Source organism: Neopsephotus bourkii, unplaced genomic scaffold (genome assembly GCF_033783945.1).
Source record: "Neopsephotus bourkii isolate Nb327-2 ecotype Australia unplaced genomic scaffold, CSIRO-AGI_Nbou_v1 NB_659, whole genome shotgun sequence".
Lineage (NCBI taxonomy): Eukaryota > Metazoa > Chordata > Aves > Psittaciformes > Psittacidae > Neopsephotus > Neopsephotus bourkii.
This window is the reverse complement of record NW_026901158.1, coordinates 3,397,501-3,424,028: the sequence shown is the minus strand read 5'-3', so window position 1 is coordinate 3,424,028 and position 26,528 is coordinate 3,397,501. Positions and strand designations below refer to the sequence as shown.

The window sequence follows — 26,528 nt, the reverse complement described above, 5'->3', positions numbered from 1 at the left end:
TAACTATGCTGGTACTGTCGCTCCGAGTAATTAGCATGCTCATTAAATTTCTATCTCCCATCTTGACCATAGAACCATTTTCTGGTATGAGCAAATGTGTTCTTGGTGTTATTCAGCAGTATTAAGAATGCTATTCCAAAGATCTTTTTTTATTACTACTCTTCTGACTGTCCGGTTCTGGCCTCATGCTCCCTGCTGTCTGCCGTGTCTACAGCAGTTTCAGCTCCCTGCCCTCGCTCAGCCTCTGATATCAGCCCTCATTATCCTCTTTGCAGCATCAAATGCGTTATCTCCACTGCGTTCCACTCCGTCCTGCTTCTCCCTGCCCTCCAGCATCATTCTTCCTAAAGGCTGCTTTTGCTGATGTGCACAGCTACTCAAGAGACTGGGAGTCACACTTTGCCCAGGAATTAACGGCGACTGCCTCGCGCTTCCCTAGGAAGCTGTGGAGAATGGCTGTGGCAACGAACTTGGGAAGGGCCAACAGGCCGTGGACAGACACAGCAAGCAAAGAGAGCCTGGGAGCAGCAGACATCCGCAGTTCCAGATGGCACAGAGGCTTGAGAACGGGTCAGTGGGTGGCTGGGCTCACCCGCTGTCCCCACACTGGACACTGGAGATAGACGACACACCAGCCTTAAACAGGTGGTTCTCACACTTCTAAGCTTGGTCAGTATCATTAAATCACTTTTCTTTGCAAGTGACCTATGTCTAAAATATCCCATTTCTGCCTGTGTACCTGGTGCTCGGTGGAAGGTTTGGTTTAAAGTCACAAAACCACCACCGGGCCGGTGGCAGGTCCTGCAAGGGTCACCGAATGAGACTGGCAGTGGAACTGGCCACGCAGTGAGCGCTGAGCACCGCGGGTCTCCTCATGCAGCTCCGAGAGACTTTGTGAACGTTTCTACCACGGTTCGTTAGTGGTCGTGCGCGTTTAACTGGCGTTTACAACGGCCTCACGGCGGTGCTCTGTAACCCCGGCCGCAAAGCGGCACCGGGCCCTGCGGGCAGGCACGGCAGCTCGGCTCTCGGCTCGCTCCACACACTCGGGCCCAGTGACGGGCTAAGCTCGACGTGAACCGGCGGCTCCCCAGGGGCCGCGGGACCCGCCGCGAGCGCGCCAGAGCGAAGGCAGCGCCCGCAGCCCTTCAGCCGGAAGCCGGGTCCCGCCCCCACGCACGCATACGCACGGCCCTGCCCCTGACGGGAACGGACACTTCCGCAGGCGGTGCTTCCGGGTCGCGGCGCGGCCCAGCGCTCACCGGTCTGCGGCATCCTCCGGACCCGGAAGCGGCTGTCCCGGCCCGCCGGCGGCGGAGGTAGGCGGCGCCCGGCCCGGCCCCGCTGAGCGGCTCGGCGGGTGAAGCCTGTGAGTGTGGGGCTCTGCGGTGCGCGTCGCGGGCATAGGGCGGTACGGGGCCCACCTGCGGGGTGCCTGCCCGGTACCGGCCGGCAGCGGGGCCGGCGCCGCTCCCGAGGCGTCCCGGAGGTTCACCGAGGCAGTGACGCCCCGTGCTGTAACCCCGCCCTTGTTCCTTGGTTTAAAAGCCTGTGGTCAGTCTGCGGGATGAGGTGACATGTCACAGGGACGCGGGAGCCTTTGCAGTGCTGGGGGGGACGCCACTGTGGTACGAGGACCCGGGGCTTCCTGGGCCTCCGCAGGCAGGCACAGCCGGTGCCCGAGCGGTTCGGGGCAGCTTCAGGTGCGGAGCGAGGCGGGGTTAACGTCCCCCGGTGGAGCAAGGTGCTGCGGCCGGGCGAGCGGCACTGTCAGCAGAGCACCTGGCAGCGCGTTGTAAAGGGAAAACAGGTAAGTGGGACACGGGGCTCCACTCCTGGAGCGGGGTGTATGGTAAAGAAGGCAGAGGGGTGCTGGATTCAGGGGCTGCACTGGAAGTGCTCTGCACTTGCTCAGAGGCCAGAGGGATGTGAGGCTGGCCCAGTGCTGCCGCCTCACCTGGCTCACTGATGGCATGCATCAGTGCTCAGTCTCTCGTTTGCTTCTAAAGCCTGTGACTGCTTGGGTGTTCACAGGATGGGTGCTTTTAGTGTTGTCACATTTCGATGTGTTGCTGGTTCGTGGTCTCGTTTTTTTTCACGTGCATGGCAGGTGGTGATCAGAACTAGTGTGCTCACTGCAGGAATGGCAGTGAGGAGCAAGAAGGGTTCCTGGAAGACACCCCAACAAATTGATTTCAGTGGTAATGGAAGCTTAGTGATTGTCTAAATGAGCAGTGCTGGAGCCAGGCTTGGATTTTCCAAGTATGTTCTATGTGAGTTTAGGTTTCAGGGGATTACCAGGTTGATGCAAGGTTGGGAATTAAACTCTCTCATCTATTTTTTCAAGATCAGAGCAGGTCTGTTCACGGACACTTTTTTGGGTTAGATTAAAAAAAATGAGATCATTGTCTACATATAGACTGTACAGAAATAGGAACTGGAACCAGTTTAGTACATTTCTTTCTCAAGTCACGTTTCAGGTCTTTCTCATTACACCCTTTCATCATCTGTTTAACTGTTTCATCCAGCTGCAACAAGTAACAGGTTGGCCTTTTGATCAGCAAAGGCCTTGGCAGGTGAAGCAGGTTGGAAGAATGATTTGTAAGTGTTTTGTAGCACAAATTTCCTAACCTTCCGAAGCTGTGAGTGTGAGAAACAGACTCCTGCATTGAAAAGTCAGTTATAGTCACAAATTGGACAGCAAATAAGCAGGACACAAGTTGCACAGTCCTATGTCGGATCAGGAGATCTGTTTGGCAGCTCTGTCTTGACTTTGGAGAGAGCACAGTGGCACTGGCTGAGGAAGGGGGAAGGAGAGCTCATGCTATCCTCAGTTATTCCCTTTGAGTTACTGGAAGGGACAGGCTGTGAGCATTGGGGTACAGCAGCAGAACCACGGCCATGCAGACATTAGCAGCACGTGGAATACTGCTGTGGGGGCACCAGTACCACAGCCTGACTGTGTCACTGGTATCGTGGTGGTTCCTGGCTGTGGTACTGCCGCATGTCTGAGATGTGCCATGCACTGAGTTTGATGTCAGGTTTTGGTAGCAGCAGGGCTCCACTTGTCCGAAGTGACCAAGAAAGGGCTTTTCCATTAGACAGTTCCTCTAACAAAGACCCCAAGACGCATTTTAGTACTAATGTGTATGTGTGTGTCTGCTGAGAAGCTTTATTAAACTGCAGTATCCATCTCTTCATTGTCTATAAGGTCAGTTTCTTATACAGGACAGCACAAGGGTAATCCCTACCTTGTTTCCCTATTGCTTGAGAACTATTTGTCTAAATCACTTATTCAGAAAGAAAAACAATTCTCCTCGAGTATGTTTTGTGTGCTCTTCAAGGAGATGGGCCAAAAATTAGTCAAGATGAAAATTAAGAGCCAGAGGAAAGGGAGATTAATCTGTTGTTGAAAAAATGTGAATCTGACCAGTTACATTTGACATAGAGTCCTAAAGGGGCTTGAACTTTTGGGAGTTTTTTAAGTTGGTGTTACCCCCATGAGCATTTTTGAGGTCAGAAGCAGCTTGCACCCTATTGTGTTGTAAAATACAAGATGATGATCATCCTTTTTATGCAATAAAAATACTTTCATGCAGTCAGAAGTGGAATGGGAACAAACTGAAGAAAACAAATATGGAACTTTGTTTTGGCCTATGCTTCTGTTTAATACCAGAGTTCTGTGCAGTGAGGCTGGCTATGGTACTTCAGTGCTGTGCCAGAAGCCTGTGGGCTGGCTGTGGCTGCAGCAAGTCTCCAGGCTTTGTCCTGTGTCCACCCAGAGCAAGCTTTGTAAGGCCAGGGGCCTGCAGATGCTTGAACACCATTCAGTCAAGTTTGGCTTCAGCACATCCAGGCAGCTTTGACATAGCTGTAGAGGTGAGATACAATCAATTTTGGGATACTGCCGCACTTCCAGGCTCGCTCTTGAGTTGTGGTGTAGACATGGTTGGTGAGGAATGCCAGGAAAACCCAAACAGCACAGCATCTCTCTCAATATTATACAGGCAAAAAAGAAAGGTAAAATGTTGAAGCTTCCTGTTGTGTTTGTTCGAGATTGAAGTTTGTATAGATGTTTGTAAAGTTTATGGTTTGGTTTTTTTTTAAGTTCTTGAATACACAAGAGGAGCCAAATGTGAAGTTCTAGTCTAATATTTGAGCAGTCTGAGCCTATGCTTCTATCCTCCTCTTTGCAAGTAGGTATTTCGTTTGTTCATCTTTGGAATGTTAAAACCTAGCAAATTGTCTTTAAATCATTTTAGGCATATGAGTGAAAAATCATGGTTCCATGTAAAAGTGCAGTGCCAGAGTTGAAAGTATTTCTTTCCAGCTTTCTGGGCAAACAAAAGTACAGCTTCACCTGCTCACAGGCAGCAACTGCTGCCCCCACTTCTGCAAAAGCGTTCATCAGAGGTAAAAATGAAATGGAAATTGAGATATGTTATTTAAAAGGTACTTTCTTCTGCTTTGTTATTTTAAAATTGGAAGTTAAGCCTTAAAAAATGAACTCAAATACTCATCTTTTTTCTGGATAGTAAACTGTGATGTATACATGCTGTGAATTGGGGTGATAGGGATTCCAGTGTGGTGGGTCAGCGCAGTAGGACATTGCAGATGTAATGCATGTGTTAGGGAATGCTTGCTAGCCAGCATGGAAAAATAAGCATAATCATAGACATTAAAAATTAAGCAAAGTGTTTGCACATATTTAGATTAGGCAAAAGCCAGGCAAGATGCCGCTTTTCTAAACTGCTCCTATCCAAACCATTCAGTACAATATCAGAATGAAAAATGACAACACTTTGTCATCTGTTCAAATTGATATTGCACTCTTTGCAGTGACAGCTGAAAAGGCCCACAGGTGCCATATAAAGAGGTGACCATGTTGTCATATTTCATTTAGGCATCCCTCTGCAAAGCCATAATTACCTAATTAGGTTGTTAATTAGGAGATTAGCATTTCACTATATTGATAGAATGCTCTTTGCAGGCATGAGTCTAGATACAGATTTGTCTGCTCTAATTTATAATTTCTGCTTTTTTTATACTTATTTATTTGCTTAAAATCTTGATGCAAGATAGCTCAGGTTAGCTGAGAATCAACTTGTTTACAATTAAATGAAGATTTGACAAGATCAGGAAACAAACAGAGGAGCATACAGCTTCCATAGGTACTCCAGTATTACCTCCCTCCTTCCCTAAAGCTCAATAATTAAAATAGCAGAGTTGGTATCATTTGCATCCCGATTAGTACAACAACAAAAAATGTAGCCAAATTCCAAGCAGTGGATAAATAGAGAACTACATAGCTAATGCCAGATTAATTTACTGGTTTGAAAGGTAACAAATAGTTTGTGGGAAGTTGCATATAATGTAGTGTTTTCTCAGCATAACTTTCACATTCCGGTTTCACTTGTGAAAGAGCTCCTCTTTAAATGACTTCAGATGATTATTCCCTTTTTAATGCTAGGACCCAAAGCTTGAGTGACACCTTCTCTAGATAAGTATTCATTCTTAAATGCACTTGAGCTTTTGTTGAAGCATAAACTTAAATTTTCATACATTGTGGTTCATTTTCCTTTATCCTGCGTGCACAGGAGTCTGTCTGGCATTCAGAGGAGTTGATTATTTGTACTGCTGCAAATATAGATAACCAGAGCCATTTCTTTTGCAATTGCAGGCAGAAGTTAACTGTGAAATTATTTCATATAACCTGAATCGTAAATTGTGAAGTGTGTTCGCTCCAGTGTATATGATGTGGGGGGAGAGAATCAATTTTTTATTGTAATCTGCCCATTTTTCTCATTGGTTTTAAAGATCACTTTAAAGAGCTTCAGTCAGAGAGGTGTTTAAGTCCAGTGACTAAGGAAGCCCTTGAGCAGTAAGATGACCTATAATATTATACAATTCTTCCAGCCTGGTGTATTCTGAGATTATTAGTAGTTGTTTTAGCTCCAGGCTGTACCTTCCAGGACTTGAATGTTTTGGAGCATTTTTGTTTACCTTGGATAGGGCTTTAATTGTTTATGACTTCCTCAAGGAGGAAAGCCAATTTAAATATATTTCCATCCTTACAAAACTGCCAAAAACCTACAGCTTTGCAAAATAGGGGAGTGGAAATTTTTTCCCACTTGTCACTTTTTACTTTTATATTTTAGAGAGCAAAATAATCTTGCAGGGATTGGCTTAAGAGTTTTGTGGAGGAATTTACAGCTGCTTTTAGCTATTTGAACTGAAGGATTCTTAAAATTACTCCATTAAAATTGGTAGAGTTTCAAAGTCATAGGTCTTTCCTGTATCAAAACATTTTTAGCTGCTAACAGCTTTCTCCAGGTTTTAGCATTTATTCTAGCCTATTTAGAGGTCTGTGAGCAGATTTCCATGTGTTTGTTAAAACAAACCGGAAAAATTCAGTCCAAAATAACTGTGTTTTCCCAAAAGTAAGGTAACCCGCAGACTCAACATTTTCCGTGCTCAAGGTCAATTGTTTTCCTCTGAAAACAGCAGTAAGAGCAGGTTGACACACAGTCACAGTCCCACAAGTCAGTGTGGTCCAGCGTTTCCAGCTGTGCCTGCTGTCGCCTGTGCTGGTATGCAGGGGTTGGTAGGATGGATGGGAGGGATGGCAGTCAGGAGAGGGGTGTGTTTAGCTGATCCTTTCCCCTTATCTCACACTTGTTTCTACACTTGATGTAGAATAACATGCAAATATGAATCAAACTGGGTTTGGGATATGCATGGGGGTTTGGGGGGAAAGAGCAAAGTCAGAAAATCTTCCTTATATTTAAATAAATACAGTATGCCAAGCAAGCGGGAAGGTCACAAGAGCACTTAGTATGTTGTAATGATGAAGTTGCCTCCCCAACTTCAGATGTGTTCATTCGTGTGTGTAAGGTACAGCCTGTATAACTACATATCCTCTTTCCAAGATCTTTGTGTCACCTACTGGGAGCTGAATAATTTGTAGGGCGTTCTGCATTACTTATCGTATGCCGCGTTATGAATGAGGCTGATCTGCATAACAACCTACCTTCACTTGCTGCGAGAGTCTATAGATGCCATAAATATAGCAGTGGGTTACTGGAAGAGGAATACTTCTGATAAAAATAGTAGACTGAGATCCAGCTGTCTGATTTTGCTAAAGTTGCTGCAAAACCTGGCAAGTCATTCAGCCTCTTGATGGTGCAGTTTTACACCTTTGAGGAGGTTCTGTAACTGCACACAGTTGACAGGAGCACTTCAGCAATACAGCACTGAGACCAGGAAAAGGGGAGAGAGGGTGCTCATACCCAGGGTGTTGGTCAGGTAGTATGCAGGAAGTAAGACAGGTGAATAATAGGAGGTAAAAAAGAAAGTGAAGGGCTGATTCAGCTCTCTCCCCTTAGTTTGCCATCATGACACTAACCTGTATATCACATCATACATAAATACCGTTATGGTTGCATAGGCTTCACTTTGTTCTCTTCATTTTTAGTGCTTGCATAGAGTATGTTTGACAGCTGTCTGCAAAGTGTTTTATTTAATAGTAGAATAATATCTCTGTAGTGCAAGTATTAAAAGAACATTTATTTTCTGTTTGTGATTGAGGAATGTGTGAGTTTCTGAGGCTCAGAAATCCCTGAATTCATTAAATTCAGCTGCTACCTGTGGATGCAGTAGCAGTGCGTGGGTACCAGGACCACAGAAGCAGCGGAATGCTGACACCTCTCAGTGGATCTAGAAACTGATCTCCTACCTGTAATTTTACTGGAACTGATGACATGGAGGCTTCAAATATTTGTGTAAAGGTCTGTAAAATTGGGCTTTGCTTCTCTGAATTCTTTTACTTCATTGGAGGTCACTGTTCCGCAGACCAGGTTGTACAATCTAATTGTGTTTTGCCTTGATTAAAAGGAGGAACCAGTTAGAACTGTGTAGGGAACAACTACTGAAAAAAATCTGAACTTTTCTTCTGTTTTTGGGGGGGCTTTGCGGGGTGTTAGCTGTTCCTAGAAATTGCAGTTAGCAGTCATTTATTGAGAAATCAGTTTTAATGTGTCCTTTGAAAAATACGAAGAGGGGGAAGAAAAAATGTATTTGTATTAAACTTTAGTTTGAAGCAGAATTTCTGCAACTTTCTCACTGCTCATGTTTATGGGAAAAGTGATTGCATATGTAAAACTGTAACGAAGCTTGGCTAATTTAGCACATGGACTGTTAATAGCGTGAAGTCGGGGTGCAGAGTATAAAGGTAAAATTCTCGCATCTGCTGTTACATGTTGTTAACTCCCTTAGCAGACATTAAATCATTTCAAGTACAATAATAGTGTGGGAGGTAAATTAACTAACCATTAACAATCTTATAAATACACAATTAACATGCCAACATTTATATGACACATTGATGGGGCAGCAGTAATTTTTGATTGGGAGTTTGCAGACCTTTTAGAAGCCCGAGGCAGTTGCTTAGTTAAACAAGTTCTTACTGCTTGCAGGTAAGCATGGCTTTTGCTAATGAGTGCTGTGTAAAGAATTAGATTTAAAGAACATTCTCAGTGCACTTTTAAAACTACCCATACAGTGTACTTTTCTGTGACTGTGTTCTCTACATCACACATACTAGTCACGCTTAGAGGCCTTTAACACGTAAATCACAGCCAGGAGAGGCTGCCTTGTGGTAGGACATTTGCCTTATGGCCTCTCACATTGAGGACTATGAGAAATCCTTTGGGGAGAGGAGGCCTACTTTCTGTAATGGAAATAGTCAGAAAATAGAACTTTGAGTCGGAGCACGGTGAGGTTGACTGGGACCTCTGGAGACCTGGTCCTGCCTCCCAACTCGGAGTGGGGCTGGCTCAAGCACGTTGCTCAGGGCCTCATCCAGTTGGGTTTTGAGTATCTCCAAGGATACTGATGGAACGTGTTTAGCTAATGGCATAATTTATTAAAATGTATGGGAGGTGTAGTGTATTAATAACAAGCAGCATGTCAGGTTTTTTCCTTTACCATTCTTTTAATGAATTCCTTCTTGCTGCTGGGCCTGTTGTTTAATCTAATACCTTTGGATTTGTCTGTTTGTTGTTTGGTTTTTTTTAAAGCATAAAGAGTACAGTCTCTCGGGGGGTGAAAAAGAAAGAAGGCAATATTTGTGGCCAAGGGAGCAAAAAAAAAGCCTTAAATTATGAAGGATGTAAATCTAGTGAATGTTCTAATTAGTGGATGCTTGGTAGTAGGGAGGATACTGGTAGGAATGGTGGATTTGCAATTTACAATACACCTTCAAAATTTCGGGGTTTTCATGTTAAGATGGGTGTCCAAATAAAGTATCACCTTTGCTTCCAACTATTTAAGTGCAGAAGTTGCTTCATGGGGCTGTATACATTAACACACTTTTCCCTTTGGAATTATACAGGGGAAATTATGAAATGTGTTTTCCTGGAGCAAGCCTGTCAGATGCTTTCATTCACTTTCTTCTGTTAAAATCTGCCAGGAAAAGGCCAGCTGCTTTTATGAGATTTTCATGGGATATGGCTTTGTGTGATTTAAAATTGTTCCTTTTCCTCTAGTATTTTATTCTTGCTGGCAGCAGTTTTGCGAACAGCAACTGTAATGCTTGGTTTTGTTGTTCCTGTGTTCAAACTGCTACATTAACACATATAGTTCTGTAGCTGGTATTAATATATTGCCCTCTTTTCCTCTGATACACAAGTGATTAGGAAAGCAGTGGGGATTTTGAACTTCTGGCCAGGCAGGAGCACAGAGTCGCCCCTTTCAGAGGCAGCCCAGGCTTGAATTAGCTTAATACATAACTGTAAATCCACAGCTACAGTAAAACAGGATAACAGTGTGAGTGTGGCTTGGGTTTTGTGGTTTGGGTCTTTTTTTTTTTGTCCTCTACTTTATTTTGTAAGGCTTCGTGAGTACTCTGAATGAAATATTTTAGATAAGTGGCAATTACTGCTGTTAAAGTGCTTAAGAATTCAGACGTGTGGTATATGATCATAGAGCTTTTTCTATATTACAACAGTTACCCTACGTGAAGCACTGTGCAGCAGCAGATGTTCAATATTCTGCTCTGAGATACTAACCTCTTTATGTTTAGAATTTTTCCTGGAAATACAAAACCCAAAGAGGGTCCATAATAAAGTAATCAGAGAGTTGGCATGTAGAGGCAGAAGAAGAACGGTAACACGTTATGATGATGGGTGAAAAAGAAATTCAAATCCCAACCTGGTTTTGTAAGCTTATGAATTTGAATGGACAGATGTTTCTCGTGTGTATTTTCTCTGTGGCCTTCTCTCTGTAGTACTTAGAGTATTTTGCCTTACAGCAACCTTTCGTTGTAGAGTAATGGGACCTGTCTGTAGGTGTCTGTTGTGTTCTGTTGCTTTGGGATTCAGGTTTCAAGCTGTCCTCCAAAACCACTATTCTTTATGCAGTGTAACTTATATGAACAGGAGCAGAGTTAAAGTAATTCACTGTACAAAGCTGAGTGAGGTTTTGTGCATCCAAAATACAAACCTTCCTCAGTCAGGGTTTAGATTTTGTTGATTGTTTTCCTAAAATGCTGTGTGTATTATATTTCTAGGTACATATGTCCATGAAACAAGATGGAAAGAAGATAGTATAGTGAAGTGTTGGACTGGTGTTGGATGGACAGAATGGCTTTCCTGGACAACCCTACAATTATACTTGCTCATATTCGGCAGTCACACGTGACCAGTGATGACACAGGGATGTGTGAAATGGTCCTGATAGATCACGATGTTGACCTGGAGAAATTCAATCCCTCGTCAGCATACGGGGACAGTGGTTCAGAAACACAGGGAAGCAATGGTGAGACTCAGGGCTATGTATATTCCCAATCAGTCGATATTACCTCAAGCTGGGACTTTGGAATCAGAAGACGATCAAACACAGGTAAGTGATGTTTGCAGCCAAGATCACATTAGCCTTTTAAATTTGGTTTCTATTAGTCTGGCTTGTATGAACAAATCAGAGCATAACTAGCTGGGTATGTGTCAGACTTTTCCTTTTGTAATGTCAAGACCCTTTTTATAAAAGGACATGTAATGATTCAGTTACTTTAGTGTGCTGTCAGCTGAGTTTTAATTGTTGTTTTGCTTATTCTTGTACAAAGGTAGACAGTTTAATATATAAAAACTTAAAACTGTAAAGATATCAAGTCTAAATCCAAAATACAGAGGCTTTGATGTTTCCATTGTTAATGTCTGGAGGGATGTTAACTTTTGAACAGGATGGTTGTTTCCTGAGAAGAATCTACCTAGTGAGGCATGAAATCTATTTATTATAAAAGGGAGGAATGAAGTTTGCTGTGAGCTGATGATTTGTCTGTGTTTTGTCTTCTGAAATTTTATTTCTGGGAAAACCCTGAGCTGGATTTGAGTTAACAAATGAGAAAGTTTCAGGGTGTACCCAGTTTCAAAATATGCTCTTTGTCTTGACTGGAAGAAAGCTATCCCATTTGTTGTTTCACATGAAGGATATTCAGACTTGTGCTTATACCCAAGGGATGCTGTGAATAAAAGTTCTATGATATAAAATATATATGAAAAAGTTGGTGTGGGGTGGTCAATACTGATCTCTCTTTGGGTTTTTTTTTTCTGTGTTACAGTGTATATATACATTTCAAATGATTTCTGAAGGTATTATAACACCACCTAGAGCTCAGAAAAAACATCTGTGCTCTACCTAACAAGTAAAGCATTTTATGGTGTTGGATATCTTGAAACACCTTTTACAACTAAGAAGTTGTCAAAAGTTCCAGAAAAGACATGGCACTGATCCCCTGTCATGGAGAGTTAGATGTGGAAATAAGACAAATACATAGCTGCAGCTGACTGTAAGGCACAGGGAGAAGGTTGATGTGCCAGGCTGCCTAGCATTGCCATAGAGGTCTTGCTTAGTTCTATTGATGGCACAATTTATGGGGAAGGAGGGGCAAAGTTTAAAGTCTTGTAGAATTGCTCCAAAAAATGATTGTGAAGGATTATTTCCCCAAGTGAGTAGGCTGGTAGAATAATCTCCATCTAAATTAGGGGTTGAAACAATTTCTGTTTCCATTTGGCAGCATATTCTAAAATAATGGTTAGGACACTCAGTCCATTAGGGAGCCAGTGTTTTGCCTCTTTTCATCTGGTGCATCTTCAATGTTCTATTGCCTGTGCTGGTCCCACCAGGAGCCTAATGCAGTTACCAAGGGAATCAGGCTCTGATTTGAAATGGAGTGGGGTGGAAAACAGCCTGCAAACAATGTGAGTTGATCAGTACTGAACCCTTGCAAAAAAACAGGAAGAGGAATAAATTTAATAGAAAGTTCACTATTTTAATATAAATGTTTTTGTATTATAATGCCATTTTGTATTATTTGTATTATTGCAGTGATAGTGTCTTCATAAATTGTAGCAATAATGTGTTACTGTAGATGACTCAACACACTTCTGCAGAGACTACAGAAGTATTGGTTATTAGGTGGTCTCACTGGGGTGTGCAAATTTGGAAAGGAATTTTATGTGCATTCTAATATGAAAGTTATCCCATTAGTCGTGAAAGCGATGGGTACCGGGCAAGACATGATAGGGTATTATTGCCCATTGTGTTTGTGCAGGAGCTGTCTGCCTCTGAATTCCTCCTCCTTTTCTGTAGGAGCTAGGTGGGAGGAAAGCAGGTTTTGGCTCTGGGCTCCATCTCCTCACTACCTCCTTTCCACCATATCCTGAAGGGTGAAACCAGTGCAGTGGAGGCAGGTCTGTGTGGAGTGGTGGGGATGTGGGAAACAGCAAAGTCTCCAATTGCTGATGGCTGGAAACAAAGGCTCATCTAGCTAATAGTTAATGAAACAAGAACTACATTTGGTCAGTGACATTTGTCACACAGCTTTCAAACTAGCGTGCTTCTCATGAAAATGAACCTTGAATAATTCAGACTTATAATAGGTACTGATAATTCCATCTAATTTGGAGTAGCTGTAGTACAGTTCCATAGCAAATGGTCACTGGTGATCAGCTGTAGGTAGAAGAATAGGATGGAGTTAGTGGAGATGGTCACTGCTCTTTAATGTGTTTGTTTGGCAAGAGGCAAAAAAAAACCCAAACAGGATTAAAATATGCATGATTCTTATTCTGTGTTTTGTCCTTTATTCATTGTGATTTACCTACGTTATCCATGTGATTTATCCACGTGATTTACATGTGAATCTTGAATCTAGCAGTTATTTCATGATGGCCCATTTGGGAAGAAAGGGGTTTGGGAGGTAATTTTGAGCTACAGTTTCTAGAGTAATTGAGGGGAAAAAATAAAGAAGTTGTTTGGCTTTTTTCCTTTCAGAATAAGAACACAACAACAGTGTTTTACCCAACATCTAAACTTTCAAGTGGGGATACTTCTCTCATGTCATTAGGAGTAAGATACACAGAGTTATTTAGGCATTAACCTTACATTGGCTCAAGTGGGAAATAAACATCAAAGTCTGTGTGTGTGTTTGTACCTTAAACTGCTTGCTACAGCTGTTAAACCTCAAAGTATTGGTTTTTTCATCAGTTTCCAGCTGGGGAGGGAGTCACGTCTGTGTCCATAATTTGGTTCAAAGAGTACATGTAAAAGAATAATAATAGAAAATATTTATTAGCCTTTTTTAATTGGTGAAATTGCTCAGGGAACTCAAATTGTATCTAGAAATTGTCAGAGTAATTTAACATTTTAGAATCTCTTCTACAAACTCAGTTAATGAATGATCTCAATACATCAAAATTGCTAATATATCCAGGAAATTGTTTCTTTCAGCGATCGACATTATTAGTCCTACTTTTCAGTCTAATCTGCTTGCTTATTTTGAATGTCTGCTTCACAACATCAGTTATTTCTTGTGGTTGTTGTCTTGGGTAGCTTCTACCAGGTTTAGGGGACCATTTCCTTAGAGAGACCTTACTGTTAACAAAAACATAATGTAAGGTATTACCTGGTACCCTGGTGTCTGAGTTCTTCGAGCTCATAACTGTTTAAGGCTTTTTTCCAAACCATATTTTGAAAATGGAGACAAAATATACATAAAGAAATATTATATTCATTTTAAGATTTGACTAATGTTGTGAAGATACAAATCATTTATTTTACTACCTATAAACTGTTTCAGCACACTGAAGAAAAAGCTATGCTAATTTATATAGCTTTGACATTTTATAATTTTCATGATTTTTAGATAAAGGATTTTATATTTAAAACTTTAATAGTCTAGTCTGAGTTCATTTATCTTTAATTTTTGAAACGGGTAGAGTAATTCATAACAGTAATTTTATTCCTGTAATGTAATATTCACTTCAGTTCATTTGTGCATTAAAATTCCTTTAAGACCGTTATTAATGATTTATATAATGAAATGTCATATTAATCACAGAAGTTTTCACATTTTATTATTCTCTTCCATGTTAATACTATCTTTATGATCTCTATTAATGTTTTATATCCTCTAATTTCAATTATAAATCAAGAACATTTTCATGTTTTTGTTGGTATTTGCTTTTCAGGGGTGCCACCTTTAAAATTTTATGACTTTTCCCCCTACATATGCAGTATAAAACATCTTTATTCATATAAAGGTAGTTAATTATGTCTTTGTTTATAGTAAACTTTCATTGACAAACTTATAGTTATCATATTTCTTTTCAAGCTCAGAGACTAGAACGTCTGCGGAAAGAGAGACAAAATCAAATAAAATGCAAAAACGTTCAGTGGAAAGACAGAAATACTTCTTATTCAGGTAAAAAGAAAAGGCCTCCTATTTTCCTACTGTGTTTATTTCTCCTTTCGATGGTTACAACATTTTCCATTTGTAATTTTCATGTCAGCTTTCAGAACGCAGAGGAAATGCTAATTATTGTGTTTGCCTTCCATGCCCCAGTTGCCTGTTTCCCATAGTTTATTGCAGGGGGGTGGTGTGCCACAGGGGTCTCATTTGTTTTCAGCTATCATTAGGGCGTTCCGAATTATTAGTAAAAGCAAAGTAAAGAAAATACATTTCAAACCTGGTCTGCTGGTCTGAACAAATTCAAGTGGCTGCATTATTTTTTTGTGATATAAGGTATTCATACAGTGTTTGTGTTTTGTCTTCTTGTAGCATCATTATCTTCTAAGGCTTCTCTTGTCTCAGTAAGCAAGAAATGGAGGTAGTAAAGCTCTTGGTGTTACTGTGAGGTCTGTAAGGAACAGGACTTACCTTTGCTGACTGGCAAGTGTCTGCGTTCAGAATGCAGGATCCACCTAAGCTGTGGCTTTCCAGCTGTTCCCAGTGGCATTTGGTGTGCTTGATGGGATGAAGAATTTTGTGAAGTTGACTCTTACAGATAATTTTTGTGGTTACTTTTCAAGATAAAGGGAATCTTAATCTTCAGAAATAATGTATCTATATGATCTACTTAAATGAAAGTGTAATAAATGCTGCCTTGCCTTATCTAGCCTTTCCTTGGGAAAACTGTTATCACTCATTTCTTACAAAAATATGCTATCCTTTTTTAAATTGTATTACTATTTCTGACTGAATGTCCTGCATAGTTTAAACTGTAATACATGAAATGAAAAATCTGTCTCAATTCTCATATTTTATAGCTCAAGCTAGTATCTATTCCTGTTATATTTGACACACATTCAAACCTTTACATGGTCTGTCATGCCTCCTTCTTGTAAAATTTGTGTGTATCTTAATGAGGTCTCCTTGTAATCTCCCTTTTTTTTGCCTAAATCCCTGTATCTTCCTGGCTGTCATCTGCAGAACCTTCTCCAGCTCTACAATAGCTTTTTTTAGAGGAGTGAACAAAGCTCCTCACATGAGCAGCACGGTTGCACTAATCCTGAGGACAGTGTTCAGCTTGTTTGATACCTCTGTTAATGCATTCTAAAATGTTTTTGCCTTTCTACTTCTGTAAGCAGAGTTGTAGGTTTTAAAGGTTAATCTACCATAACCTCCAACTCTCTTTGCTCAGTATTTTATAGCGTTTGACCAATGATGATGCAATTCTCTCTCTTTATTCCCATCTATATACTGCTTGATACTGCTTTACACTGAATTGCACTCAGACTCCAGTCCCCCGCTGTGTCTATGCTGCTTGTGTCATCTTATTCATGTGGGCTCCACCACAACATTTAGTTCCTTTTATGTGCTGCCCTGAAGATAGACATAATCTGTCAGCCAGCAGTAATGGAGGTGTCCCCCTCTGTAGGAATGTGCTCCCTGCTGCAGAGGAAATTTGAATAAAGAAATAAGTAAGTTATGTGGAAACTCCAGGCACTCGCTGTCTGTTGGCAGAGCTGGTTTTCTTTCTCTGCTCAGTCACTGAGATTCTGCACGTTTCTCACTTATTTACATGAGGAACACCACAGTAGGAAGAGGCCGGGAAAGAAAGGAACCTTGGAGGATATCCACTGTGTCCTCCTCCTTGTCAATGTGTGTGTATGAGGCTTTGTTCTGTTTCTCGGGTTCAGCATTATTGGCAAATACATACAAGAGCAATAGCAACAGAAATAGCTGCTCTCAGATGGGGGGAATTTGGCTGCCCTCTTCTGACTGAGCTTTAGACAAAGTCGAGCCTATGACTGAACCCATGCAAACTGCAACGGTTCTGAAAAGTTGTTGGTTTGTCCTTTTGTTAGAGTCTGGTGACACCACCTCCAGTGATCACTCACTCCTCAGAGAGATGCCTTGCTGTAGAGAGAATCTCTTCTAAGCATCTCTGCTGTCCTGCAGTTGGATCTGTAGTTGCAATTTGAGGCATCTGGCAATTTTGTATTTGTGATTTCCAATTTTAATTGCTATGTACAGAAATAAAGGTACACCAACCAGGATAAAGGGAAGTGAGAGACAAGTAATTTTGTGTATGGTAATGAGGGGGGGAAAGAATATTTTCTGCTCATCATCTGTTTCCCTGCTGTCATGAGTCAAGCTGTTTGCTTTGTCAGGAATGAGTTGAGAGATAAGATGGGAGTAGTGTAAAGACTTGAAAAAGGAAATCTCTGCATTTGGAGGTTAGGTAGAGGTTTAGCAAACACAGAGGTGCTTCAGGGGTAGCTGACTGACTGGAAGTGGAGGTCTGGTTGGTTTTGTTCTGTGGTGCCACCAATTCACATCACCTTCCTATGCATCAGTTCTTTATCAGTAAAATGAATGTTTCAGTCTCATGCAGCGTAGAGATCAAATTCTGTTTGTGATAACAGCCTGTGGGTCCTATAAACCAAATAGGGATATATGTACAGAAGGTTATCCTTTTTATTAAATACTAGGTATTTTTAGGTAAAAGCAAGAAATAAGGCATTGTATTTACATCTTACATTCATTCATTTCAGAGCATATAAAATGTAAATTATATATCAAGGGAATCTTTCAAAAGCCTTGCATTCAGCCCACACAGCTGAATATAGCTAACAGAGCCACAGAAGCTGAAAAATGCATATCATGTAGACTCATGGCAAAACTTAGTTTTAATTAAGAATTAAAAATTATGCAATTAAAGCAGTTTAATACAAAAATATGATCCTTTTTTTTCCCCTGAAATTTGAGAACTTAAAATGTGGGTTTTTTTCAGTGTTGTAATTGGAATTCTTGCAGCCCAAGTCTGTTAGGAATTAACTGACAAAATGTTCAGTGTAAGATGGTAGTTCTTCAGAAGCCTTGCCTATCTTCTGGGGTTTTACACACATCTTTAGAAGGTTTTGGGTGTTTTTTCCTAAATGAGTTGATTTTTGAAATTATGAAGGTTTCTAGAAAAGGAAAACTGCAGTCAGGCACCCGAATGTACTGTACTGAAACTCTCCAGTCGTGTGAGAGATTTGATTTGAGTAAAAGCTGTGCAATGCTCAAAGCAAAGCAGATATCACACAGAAAAATCAGAAGAATTCTTGAGATCCTCTTTTTGTACATCCCAACAAAGGAAGCAATAGACAAATCATCTTAACATTTCCCTAGAGACAAAAGGTGAAGCTAGAATACTTGCTTTTTCACTTGAACCAATAAAACAGTTATATTGCATTCCAAGGTTCAGAGTACTTCCCAAAGGCTCAAGAAATACCAGTGATGGGTAATACCCTAGCATAACTGTAACCGAGATTGGGGTTTTATTTTTTACACGGAGATAAGCTTGTTACAAAAAAACCGAATACCTCATGGAGTTTAAGTTGCCACATTTAAAAGAGATTTAATCAAGCTCTTTTGCTTCATCACAGCCTCTCACAAGACGGTTGCGTATCTCCTAGTGCCACTGTTTAGCACTTTTGCCAACTGTCTGAGTTTTCAGGCAATCTGCTTGATAAAATTAAATTCTGCTTTTGACTAGTTATAATTTGTCAAGTTTTTATTTCATCTTTTAAGAAATTAACCGACTCCCTGCAGGTTTCCTTTCCCTGGAGGAGCAATGTGTAAATCTCGGAGATGCGAGAGAATCCAAATGGAGGAACACAGAGCAGAGTTGGCCTAGGAGAGCTGGTGTTGGTGCTGTTGGTTCTCAGGCAGTGATTGATGGAGTTTGGGGATACCTGGCTCCTAGAGCAGATGTGGAAAATCCTTGTCCAGATTCAGTCATGGCTTCTTGCAGATGAGACCCATCAGTACTAATATGCAAAAACACCCTGGGCCCTGTCCTGATTTTGTAGTGTCCTTATAAGAAGCCCTATTTTTTAATTTTTTTTTAACTTTTGTTGGAAATTCAGCTCTTCATATAAAAAAATCTGTTTGTCAGAGTTTTTATGAGCCTTCCAAGGACACACAAAGAACTTGCCTTTAGCACCTTTGGCTTTAGCAATTTGCTTGGTTTTGATTATCCAGGCTATTTGTCTGAACAGTGTTTTCAGGTTTGAGGGGTTTTGTGTGAGGAGACCAAATCCAGTCTACCATGACAGAAAAATCTTTTAGTTCAGGTGTAGTCCCAAGCCTACTGCTGACAGCACATGATGCGGTAATGGGGTAGTATAGTGTTGTCCTGCAACATAGCATGATTCCAAGCTCTGTTGGAAATGCTTCTACGTGGCCTATTATAGGTGTATCAGCAGTTCTTTGGCACAGCATTTACTGTTAATTTAGAAATGGAAGTTTATATACTTGATTTTGTTCTCCCTCTTATAACGTTATCTTTCAGTGGTAAACAGTAGCCTCTGTACATCTCTTAGCACAACTACCCTGATCTCTTTTCTGACCTACAGCAGAGGAGCTGAGCTCGCTATTTGAGAAAAAGAATTTCCGAGTGAAATCTCCGTGTTCTGGGAAGCAGTCAATCCTGTCTGTGCGACTGGAGCAGTGTCCGCTGCAGCTGAATAACCCCTTCAACGAGTACTCAAAGTTTGACGGCAAGGTAGGTGGACCAAATGGTTTTCTCTCATATCCAGGAGTTTCCTGATCTGAAGATGGTAGGCTTTAGGCAGTTACTTATCATGTGCGTTTACTTGTTCAAGCTTTAAGTAGACTTTATAGTAGGCCATCAGTTATTTTAAAGCAGACATCTAGAAACATGTTTCTTTTAGTCTGAAATACTGTGTGTCCAGGTTTGGTAGAACACTCTCCTATTTTCATTACAAAATGATGGTGTTACCTTCAGGCATACCTTACCTTGCTGTTTTCTTCTCCAGCTGGTTAGTTAGGTAAATGTTTAGCGTGGCAGAATCCTAGGCTACATCTCTCTACAGAGCTGATGGTGAGACCCTTTGTATAAGTGATTGGTTATTTGGCATTTAAAACAAAATATCTATTCTATCTGGGTACATAACAACACTTGCTAAATATTCCGTGGTTTATGCTGTCTTTATCCTCAAAATGCTCCAGTGACTGTGGGAAGAGCCACTGTCTGTTTTGAGGGTGTAAAGCTGAAACATCATTAGGTTAATATCTGGGGCAAGAAATGTTCTGCTACTAAATGTTCTGCTCAAGTACTCAGTTCTGTCATACATGGAGAGGAGGTTCACCAAAACCTGGTAGGTCAAATTCATTCCTTGACTGCATTCCTTTGAAGAGTTTGCATTTGGTGTGCCTCAGAGCTGTAGGTAACTGTCTCTCCTTGTGTGCAGTTTACTTCCTCTTTGTTGTCAAATATTTTTCTCTGCCATAAACTCTGGAAACAGAAATAATAAACATGGGTGTGATGTATCAGTGTCAGTGTTCCAAAACAATTATAAATACTACACTGATACGTTTTCTGCTGGATTTGTCTGTGGAATCTCCCGTGGGAGTGTGAAGTTTGAGCTTCATTACCATTGTGATGGAAGAATTTCATGTTCTGTTAAGTATGCTTGAAGTGGAAACTCAGATATGTAATTCCACTAACATGTCTAGAAGTAGTCAGAGGGTTTGTGAAATAATAACTTTTAGACTATGAAGCCCACGTAGCAAAATGGACTTTTGTTATTTTATACTTACTAGCATGTAGGAATTAGCCCTAACTCACTTAGAGGTATTTTAATGGTTACAAGTCTAAGATGCCTTTGTTCTAAACTCAGCTTGCTGTTGTTACATCATTTCAGTTTGGCAAACATTTAAATGTACTTCCAACAGAGGAAGTGAAGGTAAAATACTACTTTATTAAGAGAACTCTACTGTAATTCAGTGGTGTCCCAGTCTTGTTTTAATACTTGAGCATGATTTGGGCTACCTCATAGACTTCCTCAGAAAACTGAGGAACTTAAGCATGATTTCTTCCCACTTTGATGATCCAAAGTACTTTTTACTGTATTTATAGGAATTATAGATGACTGTAATCAACATCTTAATTTTCATATTTTAAGCTCAGATACATTTAGCAGGTGTTTGGTCCATTTGAAGACGTGTACTATGTGTATTAGTTTGAGATGATAATGAAATACCTGACTGGTGCTCAATTGTGATTTGTAGGGTATGATATGAATCAAGTTGATTGTGAGCTAGAAATCAGAATACCTTTTGAACTCTTGAGAATAATTACATTATCATTTTGTTAGAGTCTAGTCTCACTATATTAACAGCATCATTTATATAACTCTGGTAAGTGTGTCAATAATATCCTTACAGAATTTATTCTCTCTGCATATGTTGTCTATTTTAAATACCTACTGGACCATCTGAGAGATAGAAGAAACATTATAGTTCAGTAGTGAGTTATTTTACTTCAGTTTTGTTGTATTTTCAGACAGTAATGTAAATTCAAAAACCATCTAGCTTTTAAAAAGTGTTTTTAATGAAATATCACAGGTCTCATTTATTTTTATTGATAATAGATGAGTAGTATTTTTCACATAAATACAATTCTTTCAGGGAATAGTGCATGACTTATTTACATAATTAACAGAGCCACATATCTCTTGGGGAAATGGTACATAATTGGGGAGAGGCAGGGGGGATGAGGAGGGGCTAGGGGCCTAATTAAACATGTCTTAAAAAAAAACCCCTACTTAATTATGTATTTACTCAAGGGATCACAGTGGCCCTGAAATCTTTAAGATTATAACTAGGCTTTTGGTTTATATATGTATATTTGGGGGTTGTAAGGCAGATTTCAGCTTGAGTAACACCCCTTTTGTGGAGCACTGGCAAAGCATGAGGAGAGCTTTCTACTTGCCATGTTGAAGCTCTTTGTTCATGTGTGCACTCAACTGCATTCTGAATTGTTTTAACTTACCACTAATTCAGCTCCCTAACAGACCTGAAATCAAATAAAACCATTCTCTTCAGGGGCCTCCCCTCCTCCCTCCAACATTTGATGTATTGTTTCAGCTAATCGGTTAAAAATAAGAAAACACTGCATGCTCTAATATCAACCAAGCCCATTTGTTAATATGCTTACATCTTGCAGGTGTTTTCTGCCAGACAGACTGTCTTTTTCATAAGCCCTTCTCAAATTTTATGAAATAATAAAATTTTAAAGCACTCTAATTTCTTCTTCTTCTGATCAGTTCATTAATTATCAAAATAGTAGAGAATACGCCTTGTGAAATGCAACTGGAAGCATTCGAATCAGCTCAAGAATTCAGGCAATTCTTGCTCCACAACTACACAAGATGAGTCTGTGGCTTCCATGTACATGGTAAACTCAGCTTTTAACAAAAGGCACACACACACAGAGTATCTACTCTTGGTTTTACCTTCGAGATTTTCCTTAGAACAGTTAAAGTAAACCAAACCCCTGCATCTGTTTGTGTGGTTTGTGCAATGTGTGGGTTGTACACCTTGGTTAATGAATCCTGAAAATTCTTCCTAAGAATATTGTATGAAAGGAAGCCTTTAGTTATTTTTAATTACTTTTTCATGTGTATAATTACTTGAAGGCTTAAGAAGTCAGAGTCAGATTTAAGAGTAGGATTTTCTTTATCTGCACACAGATTAAATTATCATCCATTTTATGGATAAATCTATATCTCTGTTTATAGAATTTGGAAAATCAGACTTTGATGGCTTTGATTGTTCCAGCTCACTGACTTTTAATAAGGTTGGGAAGATAAGACTGACCACAGCATAGATTGAAAAGTCATAGCCAGATACTGCAACTGAAACACTGGAGTGTTGTAATGGCTCATTTCAGTGACGCAGCTGTGAGATTCACAACATTAGCTTCCCTACACATTACCTACCTGCTTTCATTAATTGCTTTAAAAGCATGTGTTATCTTTTCATTCTCTAGACATCCAGACTATTTCTTTTCAAATCACAAGTGTAACTTGCACGAGTTCCTGGAAAGTGTAGCAATGAGTTTGCTCTGAGATGCTATTCTTAAAGGATCCTGATTTAGTACAGTATTAGTGTCAGGACTATTCAACTACATGACCATTTCCACTAGTAAGAAAAAGGTTACCAAGCTGTATTTAGTTACTGGAAGAGGAAAAAAATCACGCTAGGATCAAATGTTCAGTTTTGTAGGAACCATGTACTGAATGCGTAACTCCTGCTAAGGCCTCTATTTTACAGTTCCCCTTGAAATAATCTCTGAAGCCAACCCACATCCATTTTTCTTCCAAGTCTCTGCTTCTTTTAAGAAAATTTAATCCCTAAAATGTCTTGTCAATCCAGTTTTTGAGATGTTTGCTACCAAATGGATGCTTGGACATCCCCAGCAGGATGTTGGTAGACAGAGAAGTGTTCCAGGACAGTCAAAAAAGAGGTGCAAAATAGTCAAAGAAGGAAGTTGAAAAACTACAGTCAAAATGTAAAGAAAGGATCATTCAGCTCTAGAGTAAACTTGAGTTAGAAAACCGAAACCTTTCCTACACACAGACCTGGAATGTTTTTCTCTCTATTTTCATGACTGCTAGTTGAAAATGCAGATTTAAGGAAGTCTGCCTTTTCTGACCTTAAAGGGGTCTGTGAGTTAACTACTGGAGACAGTTTAAACAAAAATAGCTCAGCATGATCTTTGGCTGGGCAGATGCTGAAAATCCTTTTGTGAGGAATGCTACTGCTGTATGGTGTTAGAAGATTTCTTGTGGTTAATTCTGGTAATGGGTTAAAACCCAACAATTTCTCTTGTAGCAACTGTTTTAAAAATGATGCTGTAGGAAGCATGGGGGAAGGGCTAATTCCTGAGTGCTAATTGCTTGGCTGTTAATTTTCATAAGTGTTGATAGAAGCAGTTCCTTAAATTAAACTTTGTTTAAAATGTATCAGGGGAAATATTCCACAATGTTGGGCCCGAAGTGAAAATTAATATGAATGCTCTGGCAATTAACACGTACTGGTTAATAGCTTTTAGCAGCATTTTGGGATGATAGTCCTTAAATACATTTTTGCATGCTGCTCTTGTTTCAGTCTTGTTTGACTGTATGTCTGGATAATCATGAACAAATGTTTTCCACGATCTCCAGTATTAAATAGCTTTACTCAAAGAAAGTAGATAAAGAACTTAAGAAAGAAGCAATTCTGCTTTAATTAATATGGCAAATGTCTAAAATAATTAATCCAGGATTAAAATATGTGTGAAAAATGCTTTTTCTTTCTTTTTTTTTTATTTAAATGTTTTGCCCCTAAGCTGAGTAGAATGATCCTCATCTGAATCCTAAATAAGTTTACATAGAGTTTTTTAAAGCATTTGCTATTCTACCAATTTTAGTGGTTTGCATTCTGCCTGCATTCTACTGATGCTGGATTACATTTTATTTGCCTCTGTATATTTTATCTTACAATTATATATTAATATATGTATTATCACATAAGTGATAACACTATAAACAACTTTATTTCAACTATCTTAGTAGAGTGCAGGTAGCGTGCAAGCCACTTCTGCAGAGCTGGTTTGCAGTAGAGGATGATGGACAAAACCAGGATGCCAGGGGAGCAAACAGCCTCCAAACTGGTTCCCAGACACACAGTCAGCAGCTTCTTGCTCAGCCAGTTCAAAATCAGCGCTGCAGGTCTGCAGACACCTAAAGTAAGTGTCAGAAACATGTAAAGGTTTTGTGCTCTCCCTTTGGTGCCCAGCAACTCCTGTTCTTATCCAGTCAAGAGAACCTGGGAGGGAAATCTCAATACCGAGTCTGTCAGCATTCTTGATGAGTGTTGCTGATGACGTAGGGTTTCATAACTCTCTTCTTTATAGCATCACATGCCCTACTGTACAGAGAGTGATTCCGGTAATGCTTTTGTTAGGATGTTTTTTAACTGAAAAATTACCACTTTCTATAAAGAATTTTCTTTCATAGGAAGTTATTAACATGAGTTGTGCTAGGGACTGAGTTGTATTTAAATGCAACATCCCTGTATTAAGAATGCCTGGTTTGTTCTTTACTGTGTTGAAGCTGTAATGAATGTGATGCCTCATCAGTGCACTTCACTGTTTTCTCTGCCCCTGAAGATTCAGTGGGGTGTGCTGGGTAGAGAGGAGCCCTGCACAGAGGGACCCATCAAATATTGCAGTGGAGGTTAGAGCACAAAAGTCCTTGCATGCCCTTACAGTGATTAAAATATATTAAGGTTGACTGATGCTTAATTTGAAATACTTCAGAACGAGTTCTGTTATTTCATACAGAGAAGGCACTGACAGCGAGGTAGGGAAGCACCTCGTAATGGTGGCTGAACGCTTACTTTAAGTACCAGGAAGCACAGACAGAAAGCTGTTGTGAATTCTGCTGTGGGAGCAGTCACTTGAAGAATCCTCTCTGCATAGGTGCCGTGGGGATGGCCGTGCATGTGCAGTGCTGTCTGCTGAGGGTGCTCTCTCGTGCCTGTGGTGGGTCTGGTACCTTGCAAAACCAATGCAGAAACACTGCAGCCACCCCTCTAGCCCGAACCGCAGCCTGGGGTAGCAGATAAGGCTGAATGTCAGTGTTGTGCTGTCATCTCTGTTTGGGGACTTGAATTTTATCTCACAATTCCAGGCATCTCACTTGCATTACAAACTGTTTCTCTGGCCTTATGCAGATTAAATTAATGTGGATCTGGTTTGATTAACTTTGGCTTGAGGACGCAGGCAATTCACTCCTCCCTTTTCTGTACTCACTTCTGTGTCTTTTGTTCCTGTTGATTGTAGGTGCCCTTACCAGGCTGCACTCCTGTCTTCTGGAGGAGATGCTGTATTGAAACTGAATCTGGTTTTGTTTGTGGCTAGTTGCAGTCTTTGAGCTCACTGAAGTGAGACCAGAGTCCTGTTTGGATAGTACTTCCAAAGGACATAATTGTTCCGTGAAACACTCTGCGCTGTGGGAATGTTTTATCAGTGCTGCCATATTTCCCGTTCCATTTAAATACTGAATAACATGATACTTGAAAGTAAGTTTTTAGGCTCTGCAAAGTATGCTAGTATGTAACAAAGAATTAAATTGATTTGTTATGTGTGCATTTAGCTACAATTCATTTTAATTGTCCTTATGAAGTTAAAAAGTATTAGCGTCAGATAAAGATTCATCACCGTGGTATGATTTAAAGCTGGTGCTATAGAAGGCAGGCATGTGTTCTGGCAGATGTTTATATAAGGCACTGTCTCTTCTGACAGCAGTTAAAAAGTATGGTTGTAGTAATCAAATTGTGGTGCAGCATCTCAGAGGCTAGAACCAGATTGAATTAAAATAGATATAAGATTTATGAATAGCAATAGCTGTGATAAAATTTCACTACCCCCTTTAATGGGAAGGACCTTTACACAGTACAAGAATAAGATTTTAAATCGTTCCTTCCAGTTGTGTAGTTTTCTGGGGTTTTCCCCTCCCCTGGAATGATACTGGATTATGGAGAAAGAATAAGCTATTTTTTAAGGCTACATAAGTATTATTCAGGATGAGTATGGGATACTCTCTCCACAGCATTCGTCTTTCTACTGCATTCATATTTCCATAGAAATTCCAATATTTGCATCTCAGAAAGGAATTACACCTTGCTGTGCTGAAAATGACATTTTAAATGCCAGAACCATAACTGTATGGGATAAAACTTTTCATGAGTCATATTTGGTTTTATGAGATGTGGTATGAAAATACTTTAAATGGCTTTTTTCTTTTAATTCTGCTTTCAACAGAGGACTAAGATGTCACCTTTTGTTTCCTTACTGTGAGGAATAATAAATAGGTATTATTAAAGGTTATTACTGGCCTAATAAAATAAAGGG

General features: G+C 40.2%; 1 protein-coding gene across 5 annotated transcripts in view; it reads left to right on the top strand.

Moving 5' to 3' along the window:
- The first annotated feature begins 1,211 nt into the window (after nt 1–1,211).
- MAPKAP1 (MAPK associated protein 1) overlaps nt 1,212–26,528 on the top strand; it is a 97,796-nt gene continuing 72,479 nt past the window's right edge. For 2 of the 5 annotated variants that reach the window (XM_061352614.1, XM_061352610.1), the window contains exons 1-4: nt 1,213–1,369; nt 10,568–10,899; nt 14,666–14,755; nt 19,180–19,328. In XM_061352614.1, the coding sequence (XP_061208598.1) occupies nt 10,632–10,899; nt 14,666–14,755; nt 19,180–19,328 (507 nt within the window). In that variant the 5' untranslated portion in view covers nt 1,213–1,369; nt 10,568–10,631. The other 3 variants (XM_061352615.1, XM_061352613.1, XM_061352611.1) reach the window with 3 other exon arrangements.